Consider the following 22362-nt stretch of genomic DNA (forward strand, 5'->3'; position numbering starts at 1 on the left):
AGGATTGAAAACCGCTGCCTTAGAAAAAACATTACTGGTGTGCATCTTGAGACAAAACAAGAGCGCTGACGTATTTCAAGATCAATCAGTACAAGTTTCTTTCACTTAAAACAGCTCAGATTTACAGTTTAGTCGGGGACTAGGCTTAAGCCTTGTCTGTGAAACCGGGGGTATATTTTTTATTTAGCAAGGACTTTAAATTGATCAAATTTAAATTGATCAAAAATGACAGTGAAGACACATTACCATTTCAAATCAGTACTGTTCTTCTGAACTTCTGGAGAATGAGTTTTAAAACTAGCTTTTGTCCAATAAAACATTTGCATTTTCTCATTGTTTTACGTTCATTCTTCAAATAAGCATCTAAATTGTTTGTGGTCTTCATTAGACAGAAATTAGAGGAGATTACCCTTCACCCACCTCTTCCGCCCTTGTTGACCGCCTGATGGCTTAGTCTGCATTGTTCTGTTTAGGGGCCATCAGTGCGGTCACTATAAAGTAGGCCACCAAGCGCAGGATAATTGGGGCTGTAATTATTAGAAGTTAAAAATGCAAATGAAGTTACCAGTAGCCCATCGAGACCGTGTCTGGCTATTTGACCCATATTTTTGTGTAAATGATCTTTTGGATTAGAATTGAGGAGTAATTACAAGCGATTCTTCAAAGGGATTATGTCATAACTCATGTAGCTGTCATCTTCGTCACCAAACCATTAAGCTGTGGACTTATAATAATCGGTTCCTCAAGATGCAGTGGCTTAAGGAGTGACCTGATCGCTGCCAGAAGCACCGTCTCGATGATGAATTTGAGGAGGGTCGGAGCAGAAGTTAATTGAAAAACAACCCTATTTTTGGCGAACGTTTTTGGCAGGAACGGAAACCTGCCTTTGTTCTCTTTTCCTGGCCTCTTGGGCCAGATGGAGAACTGAAGGACTGTTGTTCTGACCTTCTTGTTGTTTGGCAGTCGGGATGCCGAGGTAACAAGAAAAGCAAGTTCAGAATTAACAGCTGACACGAGGCAAGCGGCTGCTGTCTGGAGACTGTAATCAGCATGAGTCTGTCCCGAGGGCAGATGAAAACCACAATATTAGACAATATTTTATTGAAACTGGTACCAAAAATGCACAATGCCATATGAAAATGCTACATAATGTTTTGGGTTTTTCTTTTTAAACTTAAAATGAAAGTGAATGGGGAAATATTTTTAGAGATTTTTTGATTTTTTTGATTTACGCAAGTAATATTTGTTTTGTATCATTTAAATTATTTTTTATCATATATGTACATATATAATAATTCATAATAATACATTGTAAGGTGTTTTTAATTTAAACTTTTTAATTAAAAAAATATATAAATATACATGGTATATTTACATGATATAATAATTTTTTTATATTATTATATCTTACATTTTATATCTTACATTATATTTAAATTAAATATAATAGTTGAGGGTTAAGGGTCAGATTTTTTCAAAGAAATTAATACTTTTATTCAGCATGAATGCATTAAATTGATCAAAAAATTACAGTAAAGACATTTGAATTTCAAATAAATGCTGTCATTTACATTTTTTTTATTCATCAAAGAATCCTGAAAAATTGTATTGTGGTTTTTACAAAAAATATTAAACAGAAAAGGCTAAAGAGTGACTTTTTTTCACACTAAAAGCATGTTGCTATGCAATAATTGGAGTATTTTAGTGTTTATAAATTGGCCTCTTTCACTTTTATTGTAAGTGTCTTGCTGATTTTTTTCTTTTAGGGTTAGGGTTAATGTGGAACATATATATAAACGATATTAAACTATTCTTTAAAAAAAATGTCAAAAAACAAGAATTATAAAGTCTATGCATTTCTAAGCATATGAAATATCCAAGCGTAAGCAGACCAGTCTCCTTGCGTGCTTTCTTGATTGGTTTAATCCTACGAACAGACAAAAACATCTGGTACAGCTAAACAGTGTCAGTATGCAACACATCATCTTACGTCAGTAACAAAACAGAGCGGCATCAGAAATATTAAAGCATTTCTAATCTGACTAAATTATTCAAATGCAGCCATGTCTTGCAGCACTAGTGCCTCAAATATAAAATTCTAGACATAAATAGAAATTTGGTCCATCGACGTGGTTGCTGTAATATTATTTACACATTAGAATATTATTTCCTGCCCAAAATCCACGAATGATTTTGCCACTTTCTTTGTATATCTGTATGAAAAAACAGTGGCTGAAATTCTACTAGAAAAAAGACTAATAAAAAACAGTCTTATTAAAATAAAAAAGGTGTTTTCCCTTTAAACAAGCTTTTAAGCAAATAAATATGACTATGAGAAGACATTAGTACGTAAGACATTAGCACAAGGTGGTGATTTAAGAGAGAAACAATGAATAAAAACGTGAAGTGTACAAAGGCACACATGTAATGCCGGCGCTGGATCCAGCAGAGCGCTATCAGTTCAGAGATGGACTGGGGAAAAACAAGAGCATTCTTTGATAGAAAAAAGCAGTCTTTTTCCTGTGCCGACTCGTCACTATGGTTACACCAAGGATTCCAGACTCTCGGCCGCACTCGAGAGGCCTCCTGGGACCGTGCCGTTGTTATCGGAGGACTGAAGCGCTCGCTCGTCTTCTTGGGTGCTGACCAAACTCAGAATGGCTTTGTAGAGGAACTGATACTGATCCTATCCCACCAAAAAAGAAGAAAAAAAAAACATGTTGGTAGTTTGACCACAACGTACCACTCAAAATATTACATTTTCCCTTGTGGATTTGAGTTAATTCCACCTCAGGGCAGGATTATTAATGACTGACTTTTCCTCATCAGAACTGCTGCCAACTCCAAACACTACATTTCTTTTCAAATGTATAAATGCCAATAGTCTGCAGACACATGGAAAATAAATATCTTCAAATATAAAAGAGATCATACATACTATAAAAGATTAATATTCACATAAAAATAAGTCATTTTTAACCTATAAATATAATAGACATTTTATAGACCCTATAAAATTATTATATTTTAACACTATACATATAATTTTACTGTATTATATATATAACTGTAATATAGCAATATATATATGAATTTTGACCTATACATTTATATTACAAATATTTACATATATATTTTAATAAGTACAATTTTTTATTATTTTTCCCTATTTACATATATGAAATTGTACGTGTATGTGTGTATATATATATATATATATATATATATATATACAGTGGTGTGAAAAAGTGTTGGCCCCCTTCCTGATTTTTTTATTTTTTTGCATGTTTGTCACACTTCAATGTTTCAGATCAAAAAAACTAATTTGAATATTAATCAAAGATTACACAACATGCAGTTTTGAAATGAAGGGTTTTTTTTTATGAAGGGAAAACAAAATCCAAACCCACATGGCCCTGTGTGAAAAAGTGTTTGTTTTGATTAGAAAGAATTTTATATAGCACGTAGCCTACATATGCATGTATTAGCATATAGAGCATATATAGTATAAATATTATAATTTGTGGTTGATGTTTTAGTGTGTTTGATTTTGTTAATACAAGTGGGACAAAAATCAAGTTGTCTTGAATGAAAGCAGGCAGATGAACCCTCACAATGTCAGTGAAGACTCCAGGCCTCATGAGGTTGATCATCTTGGCCACCATGTAGACGTTCAGCGCGCTCTCGGCCTCAAGTTGTTGCAGTAGAGTGAACAGTGCACAGAACGTTCCAGCAGTCACACCACCATGCCTGCACACAGATTATTAAACCGATCAATGATAAAGCATGTTCAGTTCTTCACTCTAGTGAGCCGCACACCTACACAGTATTTTTAGGCTCCCAATTTATGCTGTCTGATAAGATACCTTGTTTTGACAAGCACTGCATGTTTCTGTCAGGGATAAAGCAGTTCTGTTTATTAAGGTTGAGCTTTTGATGTATTCATTAATTACAACATTCTCTGTTGGAACAATATGTCTTGTGAAAAGTGTTATATAAATACACTATAAATTTATATACACTACAGTTCAAATTTTGGGGTCAAAAAGTTATTTTATTTTATTATTTTGTATATAAATCCACATTTAAATTGCATTAAAGCATTTATTATGTAAAAAAAAATATTTATTTAAAATTTCATATTTCAAATAAATATTCTTCATTTGAACTTTCTATTCATCAGAATTCTTAAAAACAACCTATCACCGTTTCCAAAAAAATATCGAGCAGACTGTTTTAAACAAAGTTAATAGTAAGAAAAGTTTCTGAATACCAAATATGTAATTATTGAAATAAATAAATATATGAAACTAAAAAAAAAATATACAAATTTAACTGTGATTAAATAAATACTGACTTAGTGAGCATAAGAGATTTCTTTCAAAAACATTATCTTACTGGCCCCAGCATTTTAACAGCCGTATATTTGAACTATATTGAGGTTTTTAATAACTAAAATTCACTAAATACAAACTCAGTATTCCCCAGATAATACTTTAATCTGTTCTTTTGGCTGTAGCACACTGACGATATAAAAGCCAATTATTTAATTTAGCAAATGCTTACTATTTTTACTGTTTACCAGTTATTATTATAGTTTAACAGCTGTTCCAACATATATCCAGCATAAACCAGGCTGGAAATTCCTGCTGGTTTATTGGGCAGGGGTGTGTGCCGATACAGACAGCAGACAGTGAGGCGGCTCACTAGCTTCTGGAACAGAAAAACATGTCTTTTCCAAGATGCAGTGTGCATCTCCTTCAGGGCCAAGATGCAACTCACTTGTCATGTACGACCATAGGTCCATCTTTGGAGCCGGACTCTTTTTGGATGATGTTGATCAGCTCAAAGACGTTACTGATGGGACTGTCTGGGTTTGGCCAGCGTGGAGCCCGGTAATGCTTCACTTCTAGAACAAAATCATCCTGAAAAAGAGAGAAAAGGGGTTATAATAAACAAATCCATCAAGACATTTTTAACTACAAACTGTTGTAGGGCCTAATGATTTCTGCGATGTGTAAAACGCAGACAGAATCGTGGAATCCAGTAATAAAGATGGAATTTACTGTATAACATACTGTATGTCACAGAATTTGCCCCATTTTGGATGGATACATCAAAAGTAGGTCAGTACACTTAAATCAAAATGTAATCTGGACAAGTGCCTGGGAATATTAAGCCGTAAAAATATCATTTAAATATGAATGAGTCTGCACATCTCTGTGTGAATGAATTGCACAGATGCACAGTTTTGTTTACTACACACATACTGTTTTCAACCTCTGCCGCCTCAGTCAAAATATGAGAACATGAACACATGAGCATAATCTCTAGAATGCTCTCAGTCACTTCATGAGCATTTGACCATTTCTTTTGAGAAAAATAGTGTCATTTATACAACAAGAAATTAAAAGTTTGGTTTAATTTGAAGAAATTGTGACAGAAATATATGACTTAATGTAATGATAGTATTATTACTTCTAAAATTATTATTAAAGCATTATTGTTAAGGAATATTTAGGCCTACCAGAAAAACGTAAATACGTTTCTGAAAAAAATATTTTTTTTTTTTTGTAAAATCAATTAATTAGATATGCTTTTAATTATTCAATTTTATGAAACCATTAAAATGGAATCCAGAAAAATAATGGAAAATGGAATTTGGTTAAAAAAAATTAATTTGAGAGGAAAAAAAAAAATGATTTCAATTAATTAGACATGCTTTTTCATGAATATTTTTTTAATTTAACCATTAAAAGTAAAGTAGAGTGTAGAAAAAAAAAAAAAACAGAATCCAGAAAAGAAAAAGGAAAAAAACGGAATTTGGAAAAACAAAACAAAAATAAAATGGGTTTCATAGGGCCCTAGTGTTGCTTCCAGCATTATCACAATTATAAGTCTGTATTATCACTTTCTCTAGTGAAAAAGTCAGGAGAGAAATCTGTACAGATCGAGCACTGTTTACAAGCGAAAACAGCCCAAACCAGGTTAACAAATATGTGGGTGGATTTTGATGTGAGAGAACAACAGAGGATGGACTTTTTCACTGGAGGAAGTGTTGTTTTGGATTATGGATTGGTATTGTGAAGGGACTTTTTAAAGTGAAAACACCTTGATGGTGAATATGTTTCTTACAAACACTCAGTTTTTCGCTTCATCAGTTGATGGGCTGGAGTCTTATAGATTTCTTTTGGATTATTGTGATGTTTTTGTCAGTTGTTTGTTTGGACTCTCATTCTGACGGCACCCATTCACTGCAGAGGATCCATTGGTGAGCAAGTGATGTAATGGTGCATTTATTCAAATCTGGTTTGATGAAGAAACAAACTCACCTACATCTTGTGTGCTCTGAGGGTAAGTAAATTTTCAGCAAATTTTCATTTTTGGATGAATTTTTTTTTTAAGTGTGTGTGTTTATGATCAATATGCTTCAGCAGATACAGATGGCTTAATGCTAAGTGTGTGAAAAGCACCAGATGTGTTGTTAACAGACTGTTCTCACTTTCGTCAGCAACCATTTGCTCCTCCTAATATTTTCCACAATCGTACGGAAGTCATCAGCTGCGGTCTTTAAAACAGATGCCTGTGTTCATGTTTTTGAACGATTTTAGAGAAATGACGCAAAGAAATCGCTCATTTGCATCTCTGAATCGATTATCTCAGCTTTCGTATGATACCTCCCTTTGGTGCATTGTGGGTAAAATCTCTGATACTCTTTATGTTGCCAATGTTAGCTGTGGAATCTGATTGGCTGTGCAGCAGATATGATGTTACCTGAATGGCTTCTAGGATGTAATCCTGCACTATCAACATATCTTCATTGGACAGGCACACGTGGCCCTCCCCTTTTAACGACACAGAGAACATCTCGTAGATGATTGGCTGATCTCTCACCGGCCAGAATATGGTTGGCTTGCTGTCTTCTGTCTGGAAATGGAATAAAGAAATGACAGAGGGATGGAGAGAGTGAATGAGAGATGAATGAAAAGACAATCTGTTTCATTCAGCACTGGAAGACTGGCAGGAAATGAGTGTGATGTTATAAAGCAATTTGCGATAAAAGCTGTACTGACCATGCTACTCGTGTCCGGCAATGAAACAATAACCTGGGCGTTGTGATCCCACACCATCCTCCACAAGTCCTTCACTGTGCTGGGCAAAGGATTCTGGGTAATGATGAACTCTTTGCTCTGCCGATAACCCTGATGTGAATGCATGAATGAGTCTTGATATGAATCTAAATAGGCTGTTATAGAGAAGCGACTGGAGAACCGCTGAGTGTCTCACCATGACATATGAGGCGTTGATGTAGTCTGACGTCTCTCCTGCTGATGTGGACAAACACACTCTGGATTTCTCTACTGCAAAACACACAACAGTCACTTCAGAGAACCCAATATCTGTCCATCCATCCTTATCTCTCCACACATTCATGTCTATCTTGCTGTTCATCCATCCATCCATCTATCCATCTATCAACCTGTCTATCTATCTGTCTGTCTCTTTTCCTCCATCCATCCTTGCATCCATCCATCCCATAATGAAGAAAAACAATAAACACACCAGGAATCAGAGAGCAGCTTCTGTTCTTCGTTCTGTTGCAGTCACTCAGGGCACTGCTGTAGTCATTCTGTTTGGCATTCGACTGGCACACCAACTGCAATGACAAGGTCATTGTCACATTGTCATTGTCAGGTTATTATTCAACTACAGCTGTGGTGGTACAAATACTTCCAGCTGTGCTCTTCAGAAATCACTTAAGAACTGAGAGCACACTTACTTTAAACTGCTTTTCCAGTCGTGTCTTGCATGAGGCCCCTGGGGTCAGGAGGTTGTTAACATACTGATGAATATGGCTTGATGGTACCTCTGTCTCTTGACTCAAAATGGCCTCTACTAGAGCATCATGGGTAAAGATGTATTGCTCCTGTAAGGGTACCAGAACAACTGATGTTGAGTAGGAAACTTGAGTACAACATTGAGTCCAAATTCTAAGCAACAACTAAGGATTGATTAAACAGTAAATAATGCATCATTTTTCTTTATAGCGCACTATGAAGACTTTGAGAGACTTTAATTGCTGTTTACTCACCTCTGTTTGAACTAGATAGTTCCGTTGTGTACGAATGTGTTTGAGGAAGCCCATAATGTTGACTGTCCCCTGTGCTTTAATCTGTTTTAACATGCTGTCCAACACTATGTAGGTCCCTGTTCGGCCCACTCCAGCACTAAACCACACAAACACACGTCAGAAGTGTAAAATATACAATATGACACTTGATACATGTAAAGAGAGTGCTGTAGCCCACCTGCAGTGTACAATCGTTGGCCCCATGTGCTCTGTTTGGGACCTAGAGGACTTGTAGACGAATGAAAGCACAGGCAGGACATACTCCGGTACGCCCATGTCTGGCCACTGTGTGTAGTGGTAATGTATTACCGTCCTGTCATTACTATGACCTCTCTGAGAACCCTGAAAAAATAATAAACATCAAGTATACATGTAATCTATAAACTAACAAAAGTTAATGCAATCCTGTGATTGTTTTCAAAAAGAAAGAGTATCAGCATGCTAAAATGTTAAAATATCAACATCTAATTAATTAAACAGTTGATATTAACAATTTAATATTATAATCCTAAATGATTTCGTCTAAATGAATGTAAAAAAAAAAAAAAAAAAATTAAGTCTATGATTTTAAAATGCTGAAAGTGAATCTAGGCATCAAAACATGATGTACAGTACAAAAAATTCAAAGTACAAAAAATTAAATCTTGAAATTTGCTAAATGATTTTTATAGTGTTTATAAATTCAGTGTTGTTAAATATTAACTTTAAGTGAGTTTTAGATGATGGCACAGGTAATCTAAATGTGAAAATAAAGGAACATTCACAATTAAATATCCAACATCGACAGATACAAATAAATATTAAAAACTCTAATATCAGCCCATAACTTGATACCTTCTTTATGCTGGTGTTTCTTATGGCGAAGGTTCTCTGGGTGTAGTAAGCGAGGACATTTGTGCTCTTAACAGTAACCAAGAAACATCCATACTCTTCCTGGTTCTCCAGAGGCCAGTACTGGTCACACTTCCTCTGTGAAATGGACAAACATTATTGTGTTCAGGCTGAATGAACCCAAAAAGTCATAATTTACTCATTCTCATTCTCTTCTAAACCCTGAAGCCATATAAAAATATTTTTGATGACAAAAAACTGTCAGATATTACATCAATCTATTTAGGTAGAATCTGCACTAAAATGGCTCACCCTTCCTTTCTCCACCAGGTTTGTGATCATAACAATCACTCCCACATTCTGCTCCCACACCATCCGCCAGAAATCCACTGTGCTGGACTTTAAGGGCCCTTGTGCTGCAATGTAGGCTTTCTGTTTGTTAAAACCCTTGTGTGAAACAGAAAGAAGAGACAATTAAAGCTACAGGAAGGGGAAGAGCAAATATTCTTGGTTAAAACTTTTGAAAGAACATCTCAGGTGACACAATATTACAATATTTCTCACCATGCCGAACCTTTCTACAATTAAATCAATAGCTAATCAGCAGTGCTTTTTAAGTGTTTTCATCACTTGTTATAGTTAAACGGTTACACTTTGAGGTAGTCATGCCTCACTGATTAAATAATGCTAAAATTATCACGATTTGCCTGGCAACGCTTCTGAGTTCAGGTAAAATCTCTCACATCCACGTAGTTGGCGTTTATATAGTCCCCTCCGCTTCTCCCATCTTTGTCGTTTAAGGGTGCGAGTCGCACTCTGCTGTGGTCATCTAAAGTATGTAATTGAAGATATTACAATTTTATATTAGTCAAGGAAACATGCATCTAATGCTTATATTTATTTGTGGCAGTGGTTCTCACAGGCTAAAATGTTGACGTATCGGTTCTTGTTTTTATTTTCTGGATGGCTGGAACAGTCCGTTGTTGTTCCGAGGTCCACAGTGCACGTCTGAACTTCCTAAAAACACAAACAATCCTCAGCCTGCCATAAAGTGACAACACTAAAGACATAGCCAAAGTCTCTTCACAAGTGCAGACAAGTGAGCATCACAAATTCATGCTAAAGCTAAAAGCAAACCAATTAAAGGGAGATGTGACTTACCTCAAAATACTCTTTCAATATCTAATGGGGGGTGAGAATGCAAAAAGCAATGAAATACAGTGACAAACTGCACCAGAAATACACGTAACAGCACACAGCAAAAGCACTGACAGCCTGGGTTGGATTCTGCTCATTTAGCTGTCTATAAGTTTCAGTTCTGGATGCTGATTGTCATAAAGCAAGAAATTAAGTCAGATTGTGAGATCTTGAGTAAAACTGTGAGTCATAAAGTCACAATTACGTCGAATAAAGTTGAAATTAAGTTGCAACTGGGGAATATAAAGTCACGTTGTGCAACAAATTTGCAATTATGAGAACTAGTCACAGTTGTGAGATATGAAATCACAATTATGATAAAGCTGAAATTGTAAAATAAAGCCATAATTTTGAGATATAAACTCACAATTACAAGACATAAAGTTGCAATTGTGAAAAAAAAATTTAATTGTGATATACGTATAGTCGCAGTTTGAACAAATGAAGTTTGAAAAATAAAGCTATTATATTTCTAAGATATACTTATTTCTAAATTCACAATTATAATAATTAATTTGCAATTGTTAAATAAAGCCTCTAAATTACAAGAAATTAAGTTGCAATTATGAGAAATAGTTGCAAAAATAAATGCAATTGTTATTTAAAGCGACAATTGTGAGATAAAGTCCCAATTATTAAAAATAAATTCCCAATCATTAGATATAAAGTCACAATTATGAGACAAAGTTGCAACTGTGAAATATAGTTGCAAGTGTGGGATATGAAGTCACAAGAAATAATTGCAATTATTTCTTATAGAACTATAGTTGCAATTATGAGAAATACTTGAAACATAAAATCATAATTTTGAAATTATGACTGAAACTGTGAGATACAAAGTCGCAAAGGCAAGAAATATAGTTGCAAATTATGTGAAGTTACAAGGCAGAAATATGCTTCCATGCAAACTTTATTTTTTAAATGTCTTTATAATCTTTTTCTTTAATCTTTATAACTGCAGAAAGGTGGAAATATACCCAAATATATAATTATTTGGGGAAATAATTTATCTTTGAAATCAATATGCTGAACTTTCAACTGAGGTTTTAGTTTGATCCAGTGAATATTCCACTATTTGCTATGCATTTCTGTTAGAGTAAAAGAAAGTCAAAATAATACATGAATGCCAGAAATTTCCATTAATCTTTTTCACAGAAGGAATGTAGCCAAAAATATCAACTATGATCAATCAAAATGGACAGAATCCAAAGACCTGCTGCCATGGATCGAACAGAACATGCATTCAAACACTACTGTTTGTATCAGTGCAGGTGTTTAACATAAATAGCATGCCACAAAACACATATCACTCAAATAATTCAGCCTGAACACGACACAAAAAGCAACACAGGAATTTTTGAAACATCACTTTTTCGTTGAATGTGCTTATGACAAGAACTAGTCATTAGGTTTACTGCCTGGTTTGTGTCCAATTAAAGCTTTCTTGATTTTTGCATGATCTAATGAAGTATGAATAATTTAATGTTATGGTGAGAATCTACAATCTGACACTGATTGATGCTAATGAAGCTGTCTTTGTACACCTGACTGGAACATAGAGCTGAGTGAGTTAGTGACCTAATTATAACTCAAATTTATTACCAGCAACCTGCGTTCACGCATGAATGATAGAGAGTGAATATACGTGCCTGAATGAACCAAACAATTCATTTATAAGACATGCCTTAATGACATGTTGATCTGCTGCATCAAGGCTCACATGAGACAGCTGTCCCTTGAAGAGTGTCAAAAGAGAGGGGGATGATGGGATACGAACCTCAAACTCTCTAGAAAATGAGTTGGTGTTGTGAAGCTCTGCCACGTGCTTCACAAATTGCTTTACTGACTGGGGTTCGTGTTCACCTGGAAGTGTAAAAGACATGTCTGATGGCCAAAACAGCAGTGAAACGCATTTATAATCATTATTTGAGCATGATTAGCATTTGAACATAATTTTGAGGTACACACTGATCAATAATGGTGTAAAACAAATAATAAGACCAGATAAAGTTGCATGTGGTTCAGCTTTTCCCAAAACTATGGGGACCAAATGACTGAATCTAAAATGTCATATGGTTTAACCAAAGAGTAAAAAGCATAAATATATTTTCCTTACACTTGATTTTATTTGTGTGTGTGTGTGTGTGTGTGTATGTATATGTATATATGTATATGTATATGTATATATATATATATATATATATATATATATATATATATATATATATATATATATATATATATATATATATATATATATAATGCATCTCATCAAGTTTTAGTGAGTTGCACCACGACACTGATCTGTTATTTTAAGGGACTTATTGACCTTGACACAAGAGGGTCTGTAGGGGTCATCGCTACCATTTCATGAGTTCGTTTTTTTTCTGCAAGTTGGTCACACCACATGACAGTTTTTTAAATATTAAAATCAGTTTTGTTGAAATAATTTTATATAATAAATTATAATATTAATAGGTTATGCTACTACTTTTAATGTTTTCTTTTCTAAAATGTATTTTTTAATAAGGCATTTTTTTCCTTCATTATAATATCAGGACCGTTACACCACTTGACATTTATGAATTTAAGCCTCCCAAAAAATATCAAAATGAATTTTAATTTAGAAATTAAAAACGGTCACCATTGACAAGGTGTATTCAAGTAATTAAGTACATTAATTACAATTTTGTTTTCTTTTTAAGTAAATTAAAAGATAAGCATTAAGTTATTGACCCAAATATCATTAGTATCATTGGAAACTCCCTATTACAATTATGAAAAAGTGTTACCTGTAGGGCTCAGCAATGGCGAGGAGGATATAACCCTGGGTGATGTGCTGTCTTCAATGTAGAAATGAGCAGTCTGAAAACATTTCCTGTAACAGCAATAAACACTTTTTCTACTCTTTATGTAACAAGTACTGTTGACTGAATAGCATTGTAAGGCAGATGTACTACTGAATTACTTTGACACAAAGTTAATAAAAACACATAGAAAAAATAAATGGTTCTACCATGCAAGCTTTAATTATTTGTATGTTGTTGTCTTATCCATATATGTGCTGGAGATTGGACTCTAAGCTTAAAAATAAACACAAAAAACATATTCAGTCTAATCCACAACACGTTTTTAACAGGATCACCCCTGAACTGTTTTGTCTAAAACTGAAACTTCTTGGAAGGGATTAGTGACCACAATGATGCGCGACACAGATTTAACGCTAACGTTTCAAGACGTCCCATTAAGTGCGCATCTGTCTGCTCTCCAAATGAGCACCATGTAGCTACAGATGGACAAGCAGTCGTACATGCCCATGTTCTGCTGAGATTGAACCACCCACGGCTGCACTAACAAGACATGAACATGACTTGGTCGTGTTGAACATAATCACGTGGAGGTTCTTTCTCCAGCCTGGCAGCATGTGTTCCCTGTAGGCCCACAAACAACAGATCTGCGTATCGGAGATTTAATCACCGGCTCCAAGATTACCGATTTAATCTCCTCGCAATCTTCACGGTGTAACAACAAAAAGTCAAGCATGAGCAATATGTTGAAGGGGCAAGAGGCACGTCGGAATGAGAAATGTACAATCTTGTGCCGCTAAACTGTTTACACATCTGAGACGTGTTCTTGATGGGATTGCCAAAGTTGCTTATTTCACGGTTGGGAATATCTGATGGTAAACAGGATTTCAGACTTCCATCCTGGTGTGGAAGGACCATTTTTACCGCTTTGGTGTGAATTCTGGACGGTTTCACACACATACACACACACACACAGAGAGAGAGAGACCACCACCACATCAAGGCTTGTTTATCTTGCTTCCTTTTGAGGTGGTCCCTCACCCGGTGGGTGTGAGATTGGGTCTGTGCCCAAGATTAGACCCTCATCACAGACAGACAACACGCTCCTCATGGGGCCACACTGCTCCCCCTTCTCCTCATTATCGACGATTGTTATGATTATGGAATAGTAACAATAAGACAGAAATCATGAGCAGCTGTCTTAGAGGAAGTATATTTTTGTTTTCCATGCATCCTGTCCGATTATGCATGAATGATGCCAAAACAGATAAATGCTGAGAAAAAAATATGCTTGGGTAACATCCGTGTCAAAAATATGATGTAAAAATTATTTAATTGTATTTATTTTTAAGGGTCAGCAAGTGTATGCAAAATAGAAATAAAAAAATATATATATGTTAATTAAAAAATGTAAATGAGTTTTACATTTCTATTAAATATATCATTCTATATTAAATAAGATGCTGTTACCCATAGGACCTACCTCCAGTAGATAAAAATGCCAATCAAAACGATCAGACCCAGGAAGGTGAGGGTGGAGACCACAGCCAGAGGAATCACAGCTGCCTTCTGGCGCTCTATGCTGTTCACTAGGCCCACCCGCGACTCATGACTGCTGTTACCAGCGTCTATGGGTTAAAAACACCCTACTCAGATCAGAGCATCATCAGCAATCAATGTTCTTGATGGAAAATGCTAAATTCTATTAGACTCAAACATATTTGGCGCACTGAGATAGTTAAACAGTAAAAATGTACGATAGACAATGCAAACAAACTCACCTTATAAAATATTTTTTACACACCTTCAAGACAAGTGGAACTATCAAACTTCACATAACTTGTAACACAGATCTAGGCTGATCTTACTGTTCTTAAATGACATCTTTTGCAAACCAGTAGGCCTTAATACACACAGATCTAGGCTGACCTTACTGTTCTTAAATGACATCTTTTGCAAACCAGTAGGCCTTAATACATGCAATAACTGAGAATAAAAAACAAATAACACCAATGAATAAAAAAAAAAAAAAAAGTAAAAAATGGCTTAAAACAATGTAAAAACAATGAATGAATATCGACAGTATGTAGACACAATAAAGGTGCAGTCACTAAAAATGCAGTGGATAACAATAAAAACTGCCATTTTTGGTAAAGGTGCTAAAAATCTGAATAAAACCACTAAAAACCACAATTTGTTCTTTAACATATTGAGTTCAAGCTATCGGACACACAGGATATTGACTCAGTTTCTCTTTGATTCTTAAAGACCCTATAATCAGTATGTCATCTATAAGGATTGGTATAGCACCACTTAATCTATTCCATCAGAAATGTGTTTTGACACTAAGAAGCTAAAGAGTTCACAGGTCATGATTTATTACAGACAGACACGTTTGAGAGATTAAGACCTGGCCTAGGACTGTCTGAGATGACCTCGGAATCCCAGCCAAAACACAATGCTACCACTGACAGCTGTCACCTACTAGTGACCAAATATAAGAGATTTGCTGCTCTCTGCTGGACAAACAGTGAAATGACTTATCCCATGGGAGAATAATCAAACAGTGCTAACATAGCTAAGCCAAATCTTAGCTCAAATTCTATGCCTCCATGCTGTTTAAATGGCTATACAGACATTCTATCATATAGCACTGGATAAGTCTACAAATTGAGCCCATAAACTATACAATAATGTCTAAATGTATAACCAGGTGTCTTGGATTCAACTTGAGATGGAAAACATGCTGTTTCTGATGACAGATGTGAGTATGCTAATACACATTTTAGCAAACAATCACATGAAGAACATGCAACACAAAACAGAACACACAGGAATCACATGGGACTAGGAAACAGACACATATTGTGATGATGGGATTTTCTAATTAAGATGATGGTTCTTTAACCTTTAGTCTAACTTCTCAGAAGATTTGAAGTATATGTTAATTAAGGACACTGTAGTGCGATCTTCGACCTTACCTTCCCAATGAACTAACTTCTACACAACACTTCCTGGATGAGGTTTTAGCCGTTTAAGTGACATTTGTGGTGGGTTATGGCAGTTTTAGGATGGATTAGTTGTCATTGCAGCAAGAGCTTTCAGGTACTTCAAGACTCTTCACTGATCAAGCTTCACTGAGCATGTCTAAATCTAGACGCACCTTCAGGAATGGACGTCAACAACCAAGAGCTTTACCTTCCACTGGTTCTTCCTCTGAATCCCTCTCAGTGCGCTCTGGAATACTGAAGTCTGAAGATGTCTCATTATCTGTGAAGTTTTCACCTGATCCGCTCTCCTCTTCCCCACTTCCTCTTAGAGTCCAGGATGGGCTAGGGCGCAGAGTGACTCTGAACTCAGTAGATTCAATATCTGTCTCATTCTCACCCTCGAAGTAGAAGGAGGAAGAGTGCTCCTCCTTCCCATCATCTGTCTCATCAGGAGGTACCTCTGTAGGAGTGGCAGTGGTGATGTATGGGACAATACTGTCATCTCCTGATGCTGAGCTCTGGCCCCAATCTAAGTCGAGAGCCCAGCCTGAGGCACTGTTCTCCAGCTGTCCATCTGCAGAGTGTGTAGGCATGGAACTAGACTCTGGAGCAGAGGAAATTGCAATGGTTGGGGGCACCACAGGAGCAACCACTGTTATGGATTCTCGGGCAGAGGTTGGTGCAACAGTTGGAGGCATCACAGGAGTAGGCATCAATATGAATTCTGGAGTAGAGGTTGGCGCAATAGTCGAAGACCTTATGGGAGCAGGTACTCCCTGGGACTGTCCAGTTGCTTTTTGTGCAACACTGCTGACGGTGGCTGAAACAGAAATGCTGAGGTCACTAGAAGGAATGGTGGAAATGGGAAGAGAAGACAAAAGAGCCTCGGTGAGGAGGTCCAAGTCTGCGTCGCTGCACAGAAGAGTACCGGCAATGGAGGTGGACAGAAATGAATGGTGTTCTACAGGACTAGATGGGTCACCCAAGAGACCACTACACGGGGACAGTCCCGAAGTAGAGGAGGGCAGCAGAAAGTTAGAAGCGGCATGCAGAGAAATTTCAGTAGATGTACCACTGTCTTGACTAAATGTAGGAGCTACCAGAGAAGAATCTACCCATTCCGTCAGCAGTCTAGGGTCCTTAACGCTACCTGAGAGAGAAGAGTCAGAGTCAAGGGTTGTCGTCATCAGAGAGTAGTCGTTAGAAACAGCAACCGAAGGCTGGAGATGTGCTAGAGTGCTCAGCGTGGAGACAATACTGAGGGACTCAAAGAGGTCATGTTCAGAGCTTGGCTGCATGGAGACCACAGAAGCAGTCACCTCTGGTAACGTTTGAAGGGGAAGAGAACTTCTACACTGAGGGTCAGCAGAGATGGACCCAGACAAAATATCATCATCACCATCATCATCATTACAATCACCACTAGAGACAGGCTCCATGTCTAAATAAGACACAGAGCCGGTGAGGAATAGGGTAGGGTAGGAAGGGGAAGGGGTGATAGACTGTGCACCACCATACACCAGCATGGAAACAGTGTAAGGGATGTCCCAGTCAGGGATGGGCTCAGACAACACACTGCTTAAGGAATAGGGGGACACAGGACTTGCATGCACGTAGGACAAAGTGTCAGATACAGAGGGGGCATACGAGGCACTCTCACCATTAAACACCGGCTGGGTGGTCTGCGACAGAACAGTGCTGAAAGCAGCAGTGGTTGGAAAAGGCAAGCTAGCAGTTGTAGGCCACAGAGGGACCTCTGGGGGGAAGGTAGAGGAAGTTGATTCCACTGGGATTTCAGGCAATGGGGCTACAGTCACTGAACTCTCCCCATAGCTGTGTGAATCGGTTATAGTTTGAGTCACTTCCTCAACCTCTGAAATGTCTATCGAAGGTGAGATTACAAATGTTCTAAGGGTTATGCTTGTTTCAAGGGTTCTGCTTGTTTTAGGGGTAATGCTTGCTTCAAGGGTTACACTTGCTTCAAGGGTTCTGCTTGTTTCAGGGGTAACACTTGCTTCAAGTGTTCTGCTTGTTTCAGGGGTAACACTTGCTTCAAGGGTTCTGCTTGTTTCAGGGGTAACACTTGCTTCAAGGGTTCTGCTTGTTTCAGGGGTAACACTTGCTTCAAGGGTTCTGCTTGTTTCAGGGGTAACACTTGCTTCAAGGGTTCTGCTTGTTTCAGGGGTAACACTTGCTTCAAGCGTTCTGCTTATTTCAGGGGTAACACTTGCTTCAAGGGTTCTGCTTGTTTCAGGGGTAACACTTGCTTCAAGGGTTCTGCTTGTTTCAGGGGTAACACTTGCTTCAAGGGTTCTGTTTGTTACAGGGGTAACACTTGCTTCAAGGGTTCTGTTTGTTTCAGGGGTAACACTTGCTTCAAGTGTTCTACTTGTTTCAGGGGTAACACTTGCTTCAAGGGTTCTGCTTGTTTCAGGGGTAACGCTTGTTTCAGAGGTGACGCTTGTTTCAGGGATGACTCTTGTTTCAGAGGTGAAGCTTGTTGGAGAATCTGTGAAGGTATTGCTTTGGCCATCAGACTCTGAGGATACACCTGCTACAATGCTAGAGCTATCTGGTCTAGTGGTTTGTACATCAACAACAAAACTGGTGGTTATGGTTGCGTGGACGGTAGGTTGGTCTGTGTATTTCACAGTAGGTTTATCTGTGTATCCTGCTGGAAAATAATGATCATGAGTCTTCTGGGAGTCTTCTATTGGGAGCCTTCTTTCATGAGTCCTTGGTGTAGTCTTGAAGACTGGATGGACCTGGCGCTGTGTTGTAGTAACTCTTGGGCCAGTGGTAGTGCTTTGGAAGGGATATGGAAGCTGATTTGTGCCAGGTCTGATCAAAAACGGATTGATGTGATAGTCTTCCTGAAATAAAAGAAAGAGATGGACAGAGAGAAAAGACGTGTTTAGTTCTATTGTAGAAAAAAAATCACTTACGTAACTATAAACACTAAAGTAATGTTGACATTTACCTCTTCATCATACTCAAACGAGTCAGAGCCATTGTCTGTTTCTGAAAATTAACCAGACATAAAAGAGTTAAAACATTGTAATAGTAAAAGATTCACGTCAACTACAGGTAAGTATGTTCTGTATGCTCTTTATTTTTTATAACAACACTGAAACTAAACTATCTGGTATTATATTGAACTATTGTATAATGAACAGATAATTGGTGAACGTATCCAATAGTGACAATATTTTTAGTGAGTCTTTTCATTTAATAAAATTATTTTGAAAACTGTATCACATAATGTACACAAATACACACCTCAGAAACATTTGAAAACCAATCAGTGCTTACAGTTTCATTCTTGATTGACAAAGAAATGCTCATGTTTGAGAAACCAAACTTAAAAACACAAACTGGTTTTCAATGTGTATTCAATGACAAACCAAATGCCTTAAAGGGAATTTTTTGGCATTTGGTATTCTCTGTTGCTGTTGAGAGTACTGAGGTTAAGAAGGAAGGAAAGGTCAACCAGGCCACCACCAAATAGGAAGTTTGTTTAAATCATTCTTCAATACAAAGAGAATACAAAGGAGCAATCTTTGGGTCAAAGGGTCAGTTTTTTATTACATACATTGTATCACACAACAGGAGAGTTTGGACACCTTCATGCATTAAAAAGCCTCCAAGCACACAGAGATAGAGAGAGGTTACGGTCTCTTGCAGGCTCTTACCTGGCATGGTGTCAAACTCAATGACAGAATTTCGTGATATGTGGACAAGATCGGTTTGTGAAGCATGGAAACATTAAAAGGTAGAAGATGTATGATTTTATCAGACAGACTGGCCCCTTTTCACTGATGTAAACCCAATCATAAACATAATAATGAAAAAATGTCTTTTGACTTAGGAAATGTGTGACAATTGGAAAATGACAACACATATATCCATGCACACTGAAATATGATGACAGGGATTCTCAGAGAGACAGATAAGTTTATTAAAAATACAGACCCAACATTCCAATGAAAGAACACAAAAAGAACAAATAGTCCATTGAAATCGTGAGTATTTGTGAGAGACAGAAAAAAATCTTAGTATATAGAAGGAAATTCAAAATGCAGATAATAATGACAAAGTATTAGATAGACAGAGAATAAGAGGAAAATCCTTTAAGATGACAAGTATGTATAAGAACAATGAAAAGTCTACATAAAACCAGAAATTCCTTTTACAGTTCAAACTAATGAACACATTTAAATAAATATAAATAAAAAAGTTTTTATAAGTTAAAATATTCTACTTATTAAGAATACTTAGCCATTTATTAAGTAGTTTTCAAATGTGCAGTCTGTTTGTGTTAGTCTGATTTAACACTATACATTACAGTACTGAATTTTAGTCAATTGCAAATAAGTGAACAAAGCTATGCAAACTCAAGTTTGTGTGTCACTAAAATCTAAAATGTGTCAGAAAGTCTTTAATACCTGGAGAAAATGGTCCATTAGCACAAACTGTATGTTCAATAGGACACATGCTCTTACAATGCATAGGTCAAGCATTCGGATCTATGTTTACATAAACACGTACTTGTGTAAAGTATGTTTCTGGCTAATAGTTGTAAACCACCAGGATGGTGTCCATTTCTTCATAAATCTTAAATGACGCCACACCATTTTCTGGACAAGGTAACTGGTTTGCAAAGGATTTTTTTTTTTTTACATTTGGAGGTTTTTGTCTAACATTTGCACTAAAACTATGTGGAGCATGAGTGTTGTAAACTCATTCTCCACGGATGCGAGGGCGGAGGGCGCGATTGTTCTTACCAGGATCATCCAGGGGCATGTCCACGGTCAGCTGGTCACTCACTCTGCCATACAGACCATTGGTGCACACAGCAACTACCTGCACCATGTAACTAGTGTTGGCAACCAGGTCTTGAATGATCGCCCCCTGGTGGTGGAAAAAAACTAAATTAATCACAATTTATTATTCAATTTCTAAAAGGTAAAATATGGAAAGGTGACCTTATTGATGTAGGCCTGATTTTCAAGATGTGTTCATTAATATCTGATGTTCATGACAAAAAGTTAATGTATTACCACATCCTGGTCTCCATCAGTCAAGTACTCTAATGCCGATTCATCATCGCCCTGGGCCGGCCGGTAGGTGACGGAGTATCTCTCTATGCTCGAATCATAAACAGCCCGTGGCCTCTCCCAGATCACAAGCATACTGGTGTGATTATGAGGGTTGGCTTGCACATTCTCTGGCTCGGAACTACAAACTACAATAGCAAACACACACAAACACATGATATTAAAATTATGCACTTTTCTTACATTATACAAAAGTGCCAGATGAAAAGATAACACGGTATCCATAGGTTTCTCTGCTTCACTCACTACCATCCAAAACTTTGGGTTCTGTAAGTTTTTTGTGTTTTTGTAAGTCTCTTATGCTCACCAACGCTGTATTAATTTAATCAATAATATAGTAAAACAGGAATATTGTGAAATAATTTTACAATTTAAAATATTTTCTACTTTAATATATTTCAAAATGTACTTTATTCCTGTGATGCAAAGCTGAATTTTCAGCATCATTACTCCAGTCTTCAGTGTCACATCCTTCAGAAATTATTCTAATATGCCGATTTGCTGCTCAAGAAAAATATATTATTTTTATTAACGTTAAAAACAGTTGTGCTGCTTAATATTTATGTTGTAACTGTGATATATTTAATTTTTCAGGATTCTTTGATGAAGAGAAAGTGCAAAAGAACATGGTTTATTTGAAACAGAATTTTTTTGTAACACTATAAATGTCTTTACTATTTATTGGGTCAGATTATGGCAGATTATAGCCTAATTTAGTTCACAGTGCACATCATTTTCATCACCCACACAGTTCTCAGTAGCAAAGCCTACTGATGTGTAATGTTCTGGTGTACCCCACCCATCAGCTTCTAACACAAGAGGGCAGAAAGCACCCATAGATTAAAAAATCTGCCTACTATAAGTGATTTACAATCATACAGGGTACTTAAAAGCATTTCATTGATTTTTTTGTTAACCATGTAACAAACATCAATCACTTTTGATTTTGACTAATCTCAATTTTGCTCATTTTTATGAAAGAAAACAATGTATAATTAAAATATATATAATTATGTGTGTAATATTTTGTATAAATTTTATACATTTGTGTGGTAATTTTCTTTATATGCCATTTTATTGGTATGAAAGATAATTATTACTATTATAATACTATTTTGGTTTACTGTCATGTTAAATGCTCTCTTCACTCCGTATGTTATTTAGTGTAGAGTTTGTTCCATCACAAACATCCCTATGCTGATGTAATTCCATTTGGGAGTGATGACGTGCATTTACAGGTCATGTCTTGCATTCATCTCAAACAAACTTCAAAAGTCTAAGGTTATGAT

At 36.5% G+C, this 22362-nt stretch overlaps 1 protein-coding gene across 1 annotated transcript in view; it reads right to left on the reverse strand.

Moving 5' to 3' along the window:
- Nucleotides 1-1764: 1764 nt before the first annotated feature.
- LOC306868136 (receptor-type tyrosine-protein phosphatase zeta-like) overlaps nt 1765-22362 on the reverse strand; it is a 53246-nt gene continuing 32648 nt past the window's right edge. The window contains exons 9-31 of the mRNA XM_079414178.1: nt 21017-21201; nt 20741-20867; nt 18937-18977; nt 18450-18829; nt 16165-17891; nt 14450-14594; nt 12952-13037; nt 11937-12022; nt 10124-10144; nt 9883-9979; nt 9706-9791; nt 9275-9409; nt 8966-9100; nt 8310-8473; nt 8093-8228; nt 7781-7927; nt 7564-7657; nt 7288-7361; nt 7074-7202; nt 6775-6927; nt 4783-4925; nt 3615-3750; nt 1765-2686 (exon numbers count right to left, since the gene is read on the reverse strand). Of these exons, the coding sequence (XP_079270304.1) occupies nt 2543-2686; nt 3615-3750; nt 4783-4925; nt 6775-6927; nt 7074-7202; nt 7288-7361; nt 7564-7657; nt 7781-7927; nt 8093-8228; nt 8310-8473; nt 8966-9100; nt 9275-9409; nt 9706-9791; nt 9883-9979; nt 10124-10144; nt 11937-12022; nt 12952-13037; nt 14450-14594; nt 16165-17891; nt 18450-18829; nt 18937-18977; nt 20741-20867; nt 21017-21201 (4571 nt within the window). The 3' untranslated portion in view covers nt 1765-2542. The remainder of the gene's footprint in view (nt 2687-3614; nt 3751-4782; nt 4926-6774; nt 6928-7073; nt 7203-7287; nt 7362-7563; nt 7658-7780; nt 7928-8092; nt 8229-8309; nt 8474-8965; nt 9101-9274; nt 9410-9705; nt 9792-9882; nt 9980-10123; nt 10145-11936; nt 12023-12951; nt 13038-14449; nt 14595-16164; nt 17892-18449; nt 18830-18936; nt 18978-20740; nt 20868-21016; nt 21202-22362) is intronic.

This window comes from Barbus barbus (genome assembly GCF_936440315.1).
Source record: "Barbus barbus genome assembly, chromosome: 50".
Lineage (NCBI taxonomy): Eukaryota > Metazoa > Chordata > Actinopteri > Cypriniformes > Cyprinidae > Barbus > Barbus barbus.